Source organism: Protopterus annectens, chromosome 1.part1 (genome assembly GCF_019279795.1).
Source record: "Protopterus annectens isolate FY-2018-M chromosome 1.part1, PAN1.0, whole genome shotgun sequence".
In the NCBI taxonomy this organism is placed as follows: domain Eukaryota; kingdom Metazoa; phylum Chordata; order Ceratodontiformes; family Protopteridae; genus Protopterus; species Protopterus annectens.
Window position 1 is genome coordinate 1,792,158,844 of NC_056726.1, and position 13,947 is coordinate 1,792,172,790.

Genomic DNA, 13,947 nt, shown 5'->3' on the forward strand with positions numbered 1-13,947 from the left:
TAGCTTTAATGAAAGTTTCAGCTAAATAAGTTTTCAGTGAAGTGAGCTTTCAGTGATGTGGTCCTAGTAATTTCATTTTCAGTTAAGTTAGTTTTCAGTCAACCGTAGACCCTATATATATATATATATATATATATATATATATATATGTATGTATGTATATATACACATATAATTTTTTTGTTTGTGCAGCAGGAACATTTTTTTTATTTTTTATTGGTTTTACTTGCTCAAGTCTTGTTGGTGATGGAGTGCTCATCTAGAAAGTGGAGGTTCCTAAGTGCACTTGTATCAAATAATGGATGAGCTTGTGACAAGCTTCTTTTGGACACAGGCATCCCTAAGCATATGAATTGGGGGAAATTGTGAATTAAGCAAATCTTCAGATACTAGAAATGGAAATCCTAAATGTTGCGATTTGCAGAAGATCCTGCAGATCACCTGATGTGGTGAGTACACATGTATTATATTTTTTAGCACTGATATTGAAGTTTATTCTTAATTTTCATTGTACTGATGTGTGTAAGTTTGATTTGTGTGTCCCAACAGGAGGACTAACAAATGGCAGTGGTCGGTACATCTCTGCGGCACCTGGAGCAGAAGCAAAATTCCGCAATACAAGTAGTGCTTCCAGTTTGTTTAGCACTAGTAGTACCCTTTTCCCATCATCTCGTCTGCGGTATGGAATGTCTGATGTCATGCCCTCCGGGAGAAGCAGGCTTCTGGAAGACTTCAGAAATAACAGATATCCTAACCTTCAACTCCGTGAAATTGCTGGACACATCATGGAGTTCTCACAAGATCAGCATGGATCCAGGTTTCTTACCATTCTGTTTTTTTAATAACTTTTCTTAGACTGACATTTATACATCTGTTAATATCTAATTTATAGCATAATAGTGTCTAGTTATGTGGGTTGGGTATATTTTGTAAGATTTGTATCTTCTGGATTTAATTTCAGAGTAGCAGTGTTATCGGGTCTGTGTCACATCAGAGAATGCTAAAAATAGCGAACGCCGGTATATCAAACTTCAACGTCCGAAAGCTGAAAAATGCGAAGGAACAGATCATCAATTTTTTTCCCAGGGAAATAATAAAAAAAAAAATAAAAAAAAACGGGGTATACAGTCAAAAAAATGTAAATATTTAAACTCCCGGATCGCTCCACAGTGGAGAAAACAGCAAAGCCTGGAAATGGCCCAGCAAATGTTTTCCCTGGGAAAAAGTTTGCTGATCGTTCCTTCGCTGTTTTCAGCTTTCGGACTTTGAAGTTCGATATATCAGCGTTCACTATTTTTAGATTTCGCTGATGTGATATAGACCCGTGTTATCACGTAAGTGCTTCCATCATTGAGGTAAAGAATAGTGTAATTCATGTAGTTATTTCAGAAGATGTGTATATTAGAATATATGTATTGAAATTGTTAATTGTATTCTTCAAATTTAATGTAATGACTGAATACAGAGATGAGATTTGATTATTTTGGGTCAAAGGACTTGTGGAGTGGGTCCATCTAATGGGATAATCCCTTTGATGAAAGGAGTCTGTAACATTTTGTGCTCACATTAATTCATTGAAACAACACCCCTGTTTATGCTTTTCTCTCCACTGCAGGGTGGGGTGTGCTTGCCGCTACAAGACCCCAGTGTCCTTCTATTCCTATGTTGCAGTATTCTATTTGTGGTATTTCCTGCCCTCAGGCGACTCGTACGCCGACTCCTTTATAAAAGCTTCAGCTTGGCTGTTGCAGCATGCGTGGGATGTCGGACATAAGGCCATAAACCAGGGACCTTAAATGTGACGTCTGCACTCACAATCCTCAGAACTTTTCAGCCGCAGACGACTGACGCATCATGTGATCCCTTCTTTTCAGACGTCATATTACAGCTAAGTAACCCGTTGGGTTTTTGTTATTTACATATCCGATTGGTATTGCTTAGGGTTGGTTGTTGTAGCAATTTTTGGCTGATGTCAGGTTTAAAGAGTAAATGCCAGTGCAGGTGCCAGATACCCCATAAAGACACCCATGATAGGTGTGTTTTTTTGCTTAGGCCAGGAGCACGACCATTCCGCCTCCTCCATTTGTCAGTCGTTTCTGCCGAAAACCCTACGCAGCCATCTGGCCGCTTTAAACTTCTACCTAGAAAATCAGCACCTTAAGCAGTTGGCCCTTAGAATGGATCCCGCCTCGGAGGCAGAGTCAGAACCTCCGCGTAAGAAGCCCAAACTTCCTAGGCATTCTTCGCCTGTTGCTTCATTACCAGATGCCCTGCCAACTGCCAGTTTAGGAGCTGAGGGACGCCCGGCAGATCCGTCGACTTCAACAACTACCTCTGAGGAAGCTGTTGCTCAGCCAACAACTGTCACGTCCTCAGAGCCTACCCAGACACAGACTACTGTTGATGTCGCTGGGGAACCAGAATCTACCTCCGACCGAGATCCAGACTTTTGAAATGGTTGATTCTAAAACTTATTCCAGGCCAGTTCCATCTTCCACCCTGGCTAAAAAGAAACCGAAAACCAAGCATACCTCCTCCACTGCAGAAGACCTACCAGATTGGCAGTCCTTCACTTCTTCCCTGTTGCAGGCCTTTATGGCCCTTAGGCCTTCAGCCTCAGCCCCCACTACTGTACCTTTGCTCAGCCCTAGGACTGCCTCAGCCTCCCCCCCACCATGACTCCTCAGGTTAGGGAGGAAGAGCATGATTCTTCCTTTTCTTCCTCAGAGGACTCTGTATCATACACCTCCCAAATTGCATCTCCCCAGGAGTATTATTCTCCTGATAAAGGAATCTGTTGAAGGGGATTCTCCCCCTCAGGATATTAGTTTTGGTGAGACCATCACCATGTTAAAAGACTATTTCAAATGGGATACTTCACAAATGACAGACTCCCAAAAGAGATACTTTGAGCTCCTTCAAGTAGAATCGCACTCCCCTTCTGCTGTTCCTCCGGTTCTTCCTGCTTACTTGGATGCCTTTAATTCTGCATCTAAAGCCGCAGACACACAGCCACATGCCCCCAAGCATCCAGACCGCTTCTATAAGGTGCCTGATGAGCAAACATTCTTGTCAAACCACACTTGGCAGACCCAGCAGTGATTGCCACCTTCCCTGATAAGCAATCCAAACTGCTTCCCTCCACCTTTCTCCTCCGCACTGATAAAGACAGCAGATCTATGGATAAGATTGGTAAGAAGATGTACACCTCCTCCACATTGGCTTTCAGAGCCATTAATTGTCAGACGCACATGACTAAGTATGCTCTGGATTTGGTGTCTCAAGCCTTCTCTATGCTGGCTTCTATCACTTATAGCTCCATTAAGGCTGACATCTCCTCCAAACTGTCTCTGGCTACACAAGTAGCCAGATACTCGATTAGATGCAGCTATGATGCTGCAGAAGCATCTGCTCGCTTTGCAGCATCTGCTTCTGTCCTGAGGAGATATTCCTGGCTGAGACTTCAGAATCTCCCAGAAGACTTCAAGTCCAAGATCTTGGATGGCCCACTGGATCACAATTTCCTTTTTGGAAAACAATCTGCAGATCTCTTCAAGAATCTGCAAGAAAAAAGTAAGAAATTGCAGGACATTAAACATTTACTGGTGTCCCACATTTCCAAGTACTATAGAAACTACCCTGCTAAAGCCACCTTTGTAGGCATAACCCTCCTCAGACGGGTGCTTCCTCTTCCAGATCTAGAAGATGTGCAAGAAGACCCACCACGTCCAGACCTAATGCACTACCTCCTCAGCCCAGACAATCCTTTCAGGACAGAGGAGGCCCCAACAATGTGTGACTGCCTTGTCCACCTGCCACTCTCAGCACGCCTTCCCCACTACCTCCCCTTCTGGCAAACCATCTCCACTGACCAGTGGGTACTATCCGTAATCCAAAAAGGATATTTCCTCTCCTTGAAAGAAAAAACACCCAAGAGAGGCATCCCATACCCCCCCCCCCCAAAAAAAAAAAACCCGCTACATCTCCTTCCACAGGTTTTGACAGACCTGCTGAAGCTAGGTACCATAGAACCTGTCCCCTCAGGACAGGAAGGAAAAGGTTTCTACGCCCGTCTCATCCTGGTCCCCAATAAAAGATGGCCCTTGGTGAACCATCTTAGACCTCTCCTTCCTAAATCTTCACCTTCATGTGCTCACCTTCAAAATGCTGTCACTTCCCACCCTGCTATCTTTTATTCTGGTCAAGGCCATTATGGCCACCTTGGACCTAAAAGAGGCCTACTTACACATACCCATCAGGACTTCCCACAGAAGATTCCTGTGTTTCTCTGGGCCCTCCTCTCAATTCCAATTTACTGCTTTGGTTTGCCACTGCCCCCCGAGTGTTCATAAAATGCCTAGCCCCAGCCATTGCCTTCTTCAGAACTCAGGGAATCCAGATTTACCCCTATCTGGATGACATCCTAATACTGGCGGAGTCAAAAGATACCCTCTCAAATCATCTGCACTTCAACATGTCCCTTGTGCAGAATCTAGGGTTCACCCTCAGCCTTTCAAAGTTCTCCTTGAACCCAGACCAGGACAAGATTTTTCTGGGTTGCAGAATCAGAACGGACAAAATGTGAAGGCCTTTCTCCCACAGAACAAGGTACTATCCCTGACTTCCACTTCAAGGAGATGCTACACTCTCAGAAAATTAACTGCAAGGCAATTCCTTCGACTCCTGGACTTAATGGCAGCAACCATCCCTATCCTACCACTGGCGAGAATGCAAATCCGCAGGCTACAGTGGTTCCCCAAAAACATTTGGTCCCAGTACCTGAATCACTTGGAACAGATAATTCCCCTCCTTCACTATCTAAAGAAAGAAATCAGCTGGTGGATCCAACAAGTCCAGCTAAACCTATGACTTGCAATTCTACCTCCCAACCCATGTAATGCATACAGATGCCTCAGATTCAGGTTGGGGTGCAACATTGGCATCATACAGGGTTCAAGCAAACTGGCACCCTTCCCTAAAGGCCAAACACATTAGTGTCAGAGTAATGACAGCACGCTTCCTAGCTCTGAAAACCTTTACTCCTCTACTTCTACCAGGGATTCTTCTAATAGTGGCAGACAATACCACTGTAATGTGGTACCTCAACAAGCAGGGAGGGACAAAGGCTTATCAGCTGTGCAGACTAACCCTGCAGATACGGGGCCTAGCCTTTCCCCACAACTTCTGCATGCAGGCAACCTACATCCCCTCGCAGGACAACAAGCAAGTAGATCTCCTAAGCAGGACATCCTTTACACAACACAAATGGATGCTGGACAGGACTGTCTTCCTAGATATAGTCCACTGGTGGGGCACTCCTCAAATAGACCTGTTCGCCTCCCCCCAGAACAGGCAGCTGCAGACCTTCTGCTCAAAGACCTACTCCCGTCTAGCATGGAGAGTAGACGCTTTCAACATCTCCTGGGAGGGGACGTTTATGCCTTCCCCCCCTTCCCACTGATTCAGAAAGTTCTGCTGAAAATCAAGGAGGACAAACCGAAAATCTTGTTAGTGACTCCCTACTGGCCAAGGCAGCACTGGTTTCCCCTATTTCACAATCTAGCCAAGGGCACTTTCTCCAAGTTACCCTACAAGGTGGACCTCCTGACACAAGAAAAAGGAGCTCTCCTCCACCCACACTTGCAGATGTTGTCTCTGACACTGTGGGTGATAAACTTTTGATCCCTTTCAGACACCACTACTCAGAGGACGTGCATTCAGTCCTGAGGGAGGCCAGGAAGCCTACAACAAGAAAATCTTACCTAGCCAAATGGGAAGAATTTACTAAGTGGTGCTAGACAAGAGCAGGGACCCTTGCATTGCTGATTCTCCCATGGTTCTTGCTTGTGTGTCAATTGATAAAAAGTGGACTTTCCTATTCTTCAGTGAAAGTACACCTTTCTACTATATCAGCCTGTTTGCCTCTTGATCCCCCCTTGCTAGCCAGGCTTGACGTAAATCTCTTCCTTAAAGGGGTGTTACACATGAGACCTCCAAAGAAGCCTATCCCTCCGCCCTGGGACCTTTACTACATTTTGGAAAAACTTACCCAACACCCTTTCGAACCTGCTGGGACATCCTCTCTACAGATTTGTACTTGGAAAACGGTCCTTCTAGTGGCTATCACTTCAGCCAGAAGGGTTTCAGAGTTTCAAGCCTTAACTGGTCTTCCCCCCTCTACGCCACCTTCCATAAGGAAAGAGTCACCATGAGAACTAATCCCTCCTTTATGCCCAAGGTGGTCAATTACTTGTCTCTAAACCAATCTGTCCACCTACCCACTTTCTTCCCCTCTCCCACTAATGAAGGGGAGAGGATAGTCCACTCCCTGGATGTGCACAGGCAACTAAGATTTTACCTGGGCAAAACCAAATCCATTAGGAAATCTAAGCAACTCTTTGTTTCCTTCCACCCCAGAGCTCTGGGCAAGGCTATCTCCAAAAAAAAAAAACATTGCATGCTGGATCAGGAAAGCCATTTGTCTCTGCTACTCCCACCACGGAAAAATAAACCCAGTGGGAGTAAAGACCCATTCCACAAGGGCAGTGGCCACCTCCAAGGCTTTCATAAAAGGTCTGGACATGGCATCCATTATGGAAGCAGCCACATGGTCCACTGTCCACACTTTCACCAAGTATTACAAACTTGGCCAAGTCTCCAGAGCTCGTGCAGGATTCGCCAGGGCAATCCTAAAGGGCTTTGTAGAATCCCTCATCAGCTTCCACCTCCCTGTCATCCATCTAAGCTGTGGTACAGTCTCACAACTAGAATACTGCAACATAGGAATAGAAGGACATAGAATAGTTGTGTAAACTCATACCATAACCATAGATGTCTTTCTCTTCCATGTTGCAGCATTTCTTCCCACCCACCATTTCCCCCTCTTCATTCTCCTTTATCCCCAGCTAAAACCTGGACCTAACTATGCTACAGAAGGACCCCAGGGTCCCATACCTGACACCACTGGCATCTCCACCTGCTGGGCCTTCTACTCTACCTGCTGGCCTTCCAAGTTCTGAGGATTGTGCGTGCCGACATCTCATTTAAGGCACCTGGTTTATGGACTTAACTCTGACGTCCCACGCACGCTGCAACAACCAAGCTGAAGCTTTTGTATAGGAGCCGACGTACATCTGTGGTCATGGTAAAATTTTACACAACTGTTCTTTCATGTAGTTCAGTGTAGAGGATTGTGGCTGTGAGCTAGCAGTAGGCTTTTCCTTTAGTCTTGGGGTATTATTCCCTCAGTCTCCATTTGTCTACTTTTTTGAATCTTAACAAGTCACTTAAATGGTGAGGGCTTCAAGGTCATATCTGAAAAGAGTCAGATGCCCTGACTGAAATCACTGTTGCAGTATTCATAATGAATGGGTTATCACCGCTAATGTCCGTCTGGGGAACCAAAGCTTTACCTCCCCCAGGATCCTGTGTCCGTTGAATGACCTCATCTTGCAAACATAGGGATGTCCTTATAGTCATATGTTGCAGTATTCTAAGTGTGGGATTTCCTGCCTTCAGGCGACTCGTACGTCGGCTCTTATACAAAAGCTTCAGCTTGGCTGCTGTAGTGTGCATGGGGCGTCACACGCAGGGCCATAAACTTAGGGGCCTTAAATGTGACATTTGCATGCACAATCCTCAGAACTTTTCAGCCGCAGACTACATTCATATTGTACGATCACCTCTTCAAAGACGTCACATCTTAAAGATAAATAGCCCATTGGGTTTCAAATTTTCTTATTTTTTGACAGTAGTCCTAGGTAACACTTGGTTGATGTAGCCTTTAGCTGATGTCAGGAAAAAAGAGAAAGTGCCAATGCGGGCGCCAGATGCACCCTATAAGGATGCCCATGACAGGTGTGTTTTTTGCCTAGGCCGGGAACACGACCACTCCTCCTGCGCTGTGTGTCAATCGTTTGTGCTTAAGACCTTGAGCAGCCGGCTAGCAGCGTTAAATCTCTATCTTGAGAACCAACACCTCAAACGGTTAACCCTTGGGATGGATCCTGCATCGGAGGCCACACCTGAACCTTCATGCAAGAAGGCCAAGGTTCCTATGCCTACTTTGCCTGCCGCTCCGCTTTCCGACGCACCGCCAACTGCCGATCTATGGGTTGAGGAGCGCTCGGAGGATCGACTGCAGCGCCGTCCCTCGAGGAATCTATTTTGCAGCCAATGACCGGCACGTCCTCAGAGATCACTCATACATCGACTCTCGTCAAGGTCGAGAGGGAACCAGTTTCGGTGACGCATCCGGCAGGGATCCAGACCTCGGATGTGCTAATTTCCATACCCGACATCAGGCCTGTCTCTACAGACACTCCGGCCAAAAAGAAGCAGAAAACTAAACATACCTCCACTTCTTTAGAAGTCACACCGGATTGGCAGGCCTTCACTTCTCTCATGCAAGCCTTCATGGCCCTTAGGTCTTCAGCCTCAGCCACCTCCACCCTGCCTCTTCTGAGCCCTTGGCCTGTCTCTGCTTCTTCCCTCCCATCCATGACCCCTCAGGTCAGGGAAGAAGAACATGACTGTTCCTTCTCATCATCAGAGGAGTCCATTTCTTATGTTTCCCAGATTGCGTCCCCCCAGGAATATTACTCTCCAGATCAGGAATCTGTGGAGGGGGATTCTCCCCCTGAGGGCATTACTTTTGGTGAGACCATCACCAAGATGGATTACTTTAAACGGAATACTTCCCAAATGACAAGACACCCAAAAAGGGTAATTTGAATTGCTGCAAGTGGAATCACCCTCCCCTTTTTCAGTTCCCCCTGATGATGATCTTCGTGTTTCACTGTTGTCATTACGTTAGGGTAATCTGCTGGCAGGTTGCCCTCAGTCGGCCTGAATAACAAAATCTTGGGTCCTGCATCGGTTGCTGTCTCCTCTTCCATGACGTCAGGGGTATAAAACATGCAGCCGACGCCATTTTAATCAGTCTTTCTTGCCGCGCGGTGCCTGAAGCAGAAGCAGTTCGCAAGTGCCAGTCGGCAGACTCCTGAAATTTTCGTATTCGAGTTTCAGAACCGAAGTCTTCAAACTGAAGCTAAGTACCCCGTTGGAGAAACTTTTTCTTGCTCCTTACCGATATCAGTAAAAGTTAATAATTGCATTACTTGTGGGAAGCAAATACCTCATAAGGGTTTTCATTTGTACTGTATTCCTTGCCTAGGCCCTGATCACAATGTGCCTTGCTGTCGGTTTTGTGCTAGATTTAACCAACCCACTATTAAGCGTCTGTATATTTTTGCTTCTAAATATTTTGGTTCAAGATTTAACTACCCTGAAATGTCGTCAGTTATCAATCCGACTACCGGAGTTCACAAAAAATGCAAGGAAAAAGACAGAGACAGACCATTGAGGTCCAAAACCGACGAAGCTTCTCCTAAGCCAGTCGCCGGTACTCATTGAGGCGCTTTCGCAGCCCCTGATACCCGCTACTTTTGAGTCGCAGGCCTCTACTGAGACCCATTCGGAGTCCGATATGCCACGAGATTCGCAAAGTATTGAACCCGCGGATGTCTCTCCCTTGGATGGGTCCGGAGCTGCTGAGCAGGCACCAGCTTCTGAAGATGTTTTCAGGCCTCAACATGTTTACATTAAACTGATGCCAGCAACAAAACCAAGGTCAAAAACAACTTCTATGTCTAAAAAACCGACACATGAGCCACGTGCTCAGGCCCCTATGCCTAAAAAACAGATGATCAAAATGGCTGAGGATTTAATTACCTTGCTCAGGGGTTCCCAACCACCCCCCCCCCCCCCCCTGCTAAGAGGCCTAGACAAGGCACTGATTATGAATCTTCAGATCAGGTGTCCATTTCTTCTGATTCCTCTTCTGATCAGGAATTTTCTTTTCCACCCTATGAGGATTCTGATGCAGAGGAATCCATTCCATCTGCAACTCCTCCTGAGGATTACTCTTTTGGAGAGACTTTGCATACTTTAAGGGAACATTTTCACTGGGAGAGTCAGGACTTCCCTGAATCAGAAAAGATGCTTAGGGATTTCTTTCTTCCTCAGCATAGGCCTTTGGCAATGCCTCCTGTATTAGACATTGTTGATGATGTGTTCTTGGAATCAAGCATGGCTCATGATTCCCTGCCTCTGGCTCCTAGTAAGCCAGACAGATATTATTGGGTTCCTGACTCCCACAAATTTCTTTTCAAAAATCCAGCTGCTGATCCTGAGACTATTTCTCAGGGTCCCAAGGGTGTTAAGGCTTCTACAGCCAAAAATCCTACCCCTTCTAGTAGAGATTCCAGGGTGCTGGATAGATGGGGTAAGAAGGTTTATACGTTTGCAACCTTGGCAATCAGGGATTTAAACTGCCAGTTTCACATGCTTAAATATCAACAACATGTTATGGGCTTATTAAAACAGAAAATTATGTTGATTTCTGATTGTGTGGAAAGTAGAGTTTCAGGATTTATTGCATTCAGCAGACCAGGTTGGAAAGCATACTTTGCAATGTGGTTTTGATTCCTTGGACGCCTCTTGTAGGGCCACTGTTACTGGATCTGTGATTAGAAGGCATGCCTGGCTCAAGGTGCAAAATCTGCCTGATCATGTTAAAGCTAAATTGTTGGATGCCCCTTTGCAACATGATACTCTAGTAATAAGGCAGAAGAGGTTTTAAAGAAAATGGAAGACGAAGCTAAATCTATGCAAACTGTAAAAAATGTCTTGCAAGTGCAGCCACCCATGTTCAGTAGACACTGGCCTACTAAAAATTGGTCCTTTCCTGTGTCCAACAGAGCCACTCAGGGCAAACCCAGGCGCTCAAAAGGCTCCAGATATCAATCACAGGGTTCTTACAAATCAAAGCAGTGGGGTGCCTCCACCTCCAAATCTGGAGGAAACAAAGCACAACCTTACAGTAAGCAGTCTCAGTGACTTTCCTCTACCATCTCCAAGCACTTATCTTTTGGCAGCCCCCTTGGGGGGGGGGGGGAATTAGCACTTCATGCTCAGAATTGGCAGTTAATTACCCAGGACAAGTGGGTATTAAACATAGTATCCCAGGGGTACAAATTTCATTTCCATACTTTGCCAATTCCAAACGGATGGCCGGATCTGCCACAAAACCAGTCGGCAGAGGCCCAGAAAGAAGTAATGTCCCTCATGGATATGGGGGCTATTCAACCGGTACCAGAAAAGGAAAAAGGACAAGAATTTTATTCAAGACTTTTCCTGGTACCCAGAAAAGACGATTCATGGCGTCCAGTACTGGACTTACCGATTCTGAACACGTTTCTGAACACGTTCCTGGACATTCCAAAATTCATAATGCTGACTTTGCAACAGCTACTAGCTATGCTAGGCAAGAATGCTTGGTTAGTAACTCTAGACTTAAAAGAGGCATACCTGAATATCCCAATAAGGGAATCATGCAGAAGATACCGCCGCTTCAAAGCAGTTTTTTGCATTACCAATTCTCTGCAACTGCCCTTTGGCTTATCTGCTGCACCCAGGGTCTTTACAAAGTGCCTGGCACCAGTAATTGCGTTCTGCAGACAAAGAAACATTCATATTTATCCTTATCTGGACGATTGTCTCATTCAAGCAGAGGACAAGGACACTCTTCTTCAACATCTGGCATTTGTAAAAAGGTTTCTAGCATGCCTAGGGTACACCTTAACCGAAAAGAAATCACAGCTAGTACCCTCTCAAATAATTACATTCCTGGGTGCAAGCTTGAATACAGCTGCCCAGATGGCTTACCTCACGCCAGACAAACAAAGACAATTGACAACATACTTCAAATAAATGGCAACAAAAACCCAGTTATCTGCAAGGCAAATTCTGCAGGCTTTGGGGTTCCTGGCATCCTGCATTCTATTAATTCCATATGTGAGACTGCATATGAGGAAACTTCAATGGTACCTAAAAAGTTTATGGAGTTAACATTGTCACAGCCGGGAAACAATGATTCTTCTCATTCCCTGCCTACAACAGGAGTATTTTTGGTGGGCAGAGACATGTCATCAAAACAAGGGACTGTCATTCACTCTACCCCCTGCCACCCAAACCCTAACTACAGATGCATCAGACTGTGCTTGGGGGGCCCACCTGGCAGGGAGATGCATTCAGGGCAAATGGTGCCCAAACCAAATGCATCTGCATATCAACCAGAAAGAAATGCTAGCTGTTCAGAATGCTCTGATAGCCTTCAAGGACTTGCTTCATCCAGGACAACTACTGATAAAGACGGGCAACACCACAGTTATGTGGTACATAATCAAGCAGGGGGGTACACATTCCTACCCCCTTTGCAAACTAGCCATAGTCTTGTGGAACACAGCCTTGACTTGCCAAATACATCTTCAAGATCAATTCCTGCCAGGAAAGCAAAATACTCTGGCAGATGACCTAAGCAGAAATCTTATGGACCTGCACGAATGGAAACTGGATCCACAAATCTTAAGCATGTTAACACCGAAATGGGGGAGCCCAGACATAGATCTATTTGCCTCTCCCCAAAACTTTCAGTTGGACAAATTCTGCACAAGAACTCATCACAAAAAGGCACGGAAAGTGGATGCTCTATCCTTCAGCTGGAAAAACCTATCAGTCTATGTCTTTCCCCCTCTGCCTCTACTCTCCAAGGTTTTACTAAAAGTCAGACAGGAAAAAACAATAATGATTCTAATTTCACCGGACTGGCCTCGCCAGCACTGATACCCGCTTCTAAGGAATATGTCACACTTTCCTTCGTGGTACTTTCCTCAAACACCTCACTTACTGTTTCTGCATAACTATCAAATTCTGCACACTCCGCTCCAAACTCTGAATCTTGCAGCACGGCTAATCAACTAATTATTCAAACCACATCTCTCCGTAAACCTGTGATGGGTGTCATTTTGGAAGCCAGAAGGCCTAGTACTAGAAAATCTTATGCTGATAAATGGAAGAGATTCTGTGCTTGGAACCAAGCACAAGGAATAGACACAGCAAAGCCCAGTATTCCTCAGATTTTACAATACTTAACTGAGATGCTTGACAAGGGCCTATCTTTTTCTTCAATAAAAATCCATGCCTCTGCCAATCTCGGCTCATTACAACACAGAGCCTCCCCTCTTTTCCCATCCACTGCTAAAACAATATCTCAGAGCAGCCAAAAATTTAAGGCCTCCCAGGAGAACACCAACTCCTGCATGGGACCTCAATTTTTGTGCTGGAAAAACTCACCCTGCCTCCTTTTGAACCAGCAGCTACTGCAGATATAAAATTTCTATCTTGGAAGACAGCTTTTCTTTTGGCAGTCACTTCAGCAAGAATTGTTTCAGAACTACAGGCTCTGATGGCAGTGGAGCTTTTCATAATATTTTACCCGGACAGGGTGGCCCTCAGGACCAATCCTTCTTTTATGCCTAAGGTGGTATCCAGTGTGGCTCTTAACCAGACCATTCACCTGCCAACATTTTTCCCAAATCCGCAGAACAAGGGGGAGCGGATTCTACATTCATTGGATGTACACAGACAACTAAGATTCTACTTAAACAGGACAAAACCTCTAAGAAAGTCTGAGCAACTACTGGTAGCATTTGTTGCAGGATCAGAGGGGAAGGCTGTATCAAAGCAGACTATTTCTGAATGGATAAGCCGCTGCATTTGTTTCTGCTATTTGCACCATGGTAAACCTGTGCCCAAGGGGATCAGATCCCATTCTACCAGGGCTGCCTCTACTTCAGCAGCTTTTCTCAGAGGGGTCCCAACCAAAGACCTTCTAGAAGCTGCTACTTGGAGCTCTGTTCATACGTTCACAAAGCATTATCATTTACCTCTCTTCTCTAAATCCAGGGCAGGCTTTGCCACTGCAGTCCTTCTGGGCCTTATAGCTGCTCCTAATGCTGTTTAGTTCCATCCTCTCAACCATAGCTTTGGGATTCTACCCAGATGCAATGACTGCAACAGTGAAACATGAAGAACATGGTACAGTTG

At 45.4% G+C, this 13,947-nt stretch overlaps 1 protein-coding gene across 6 annotated transcripts in view; it reads left to right on the forward strand.

Annotated features, from left to right (window-relative positions):
* The window catches only part of PUM1 (pumilio RNA binding family member 1), a 3,075,948-nt gene that overhangs the window by 1,771,800 nt on the left and 1,290,201 nt on the right, over window positions 1-13,947 (forward strand). For all 6 annotated transcript variants that reach the window (XM_044084662.1, XM_044084694.1, XM_044084669.1 and 3 more), the window contains exon 11: window positions 550-817. In XM_044084662.1, coding sequence (XP_043940597.1) covers window positions 550-817 — 268 coding nt within the window. The remainder of the gene's footprint in view (window positions 1-549; window positions 818-13,947) is intronic.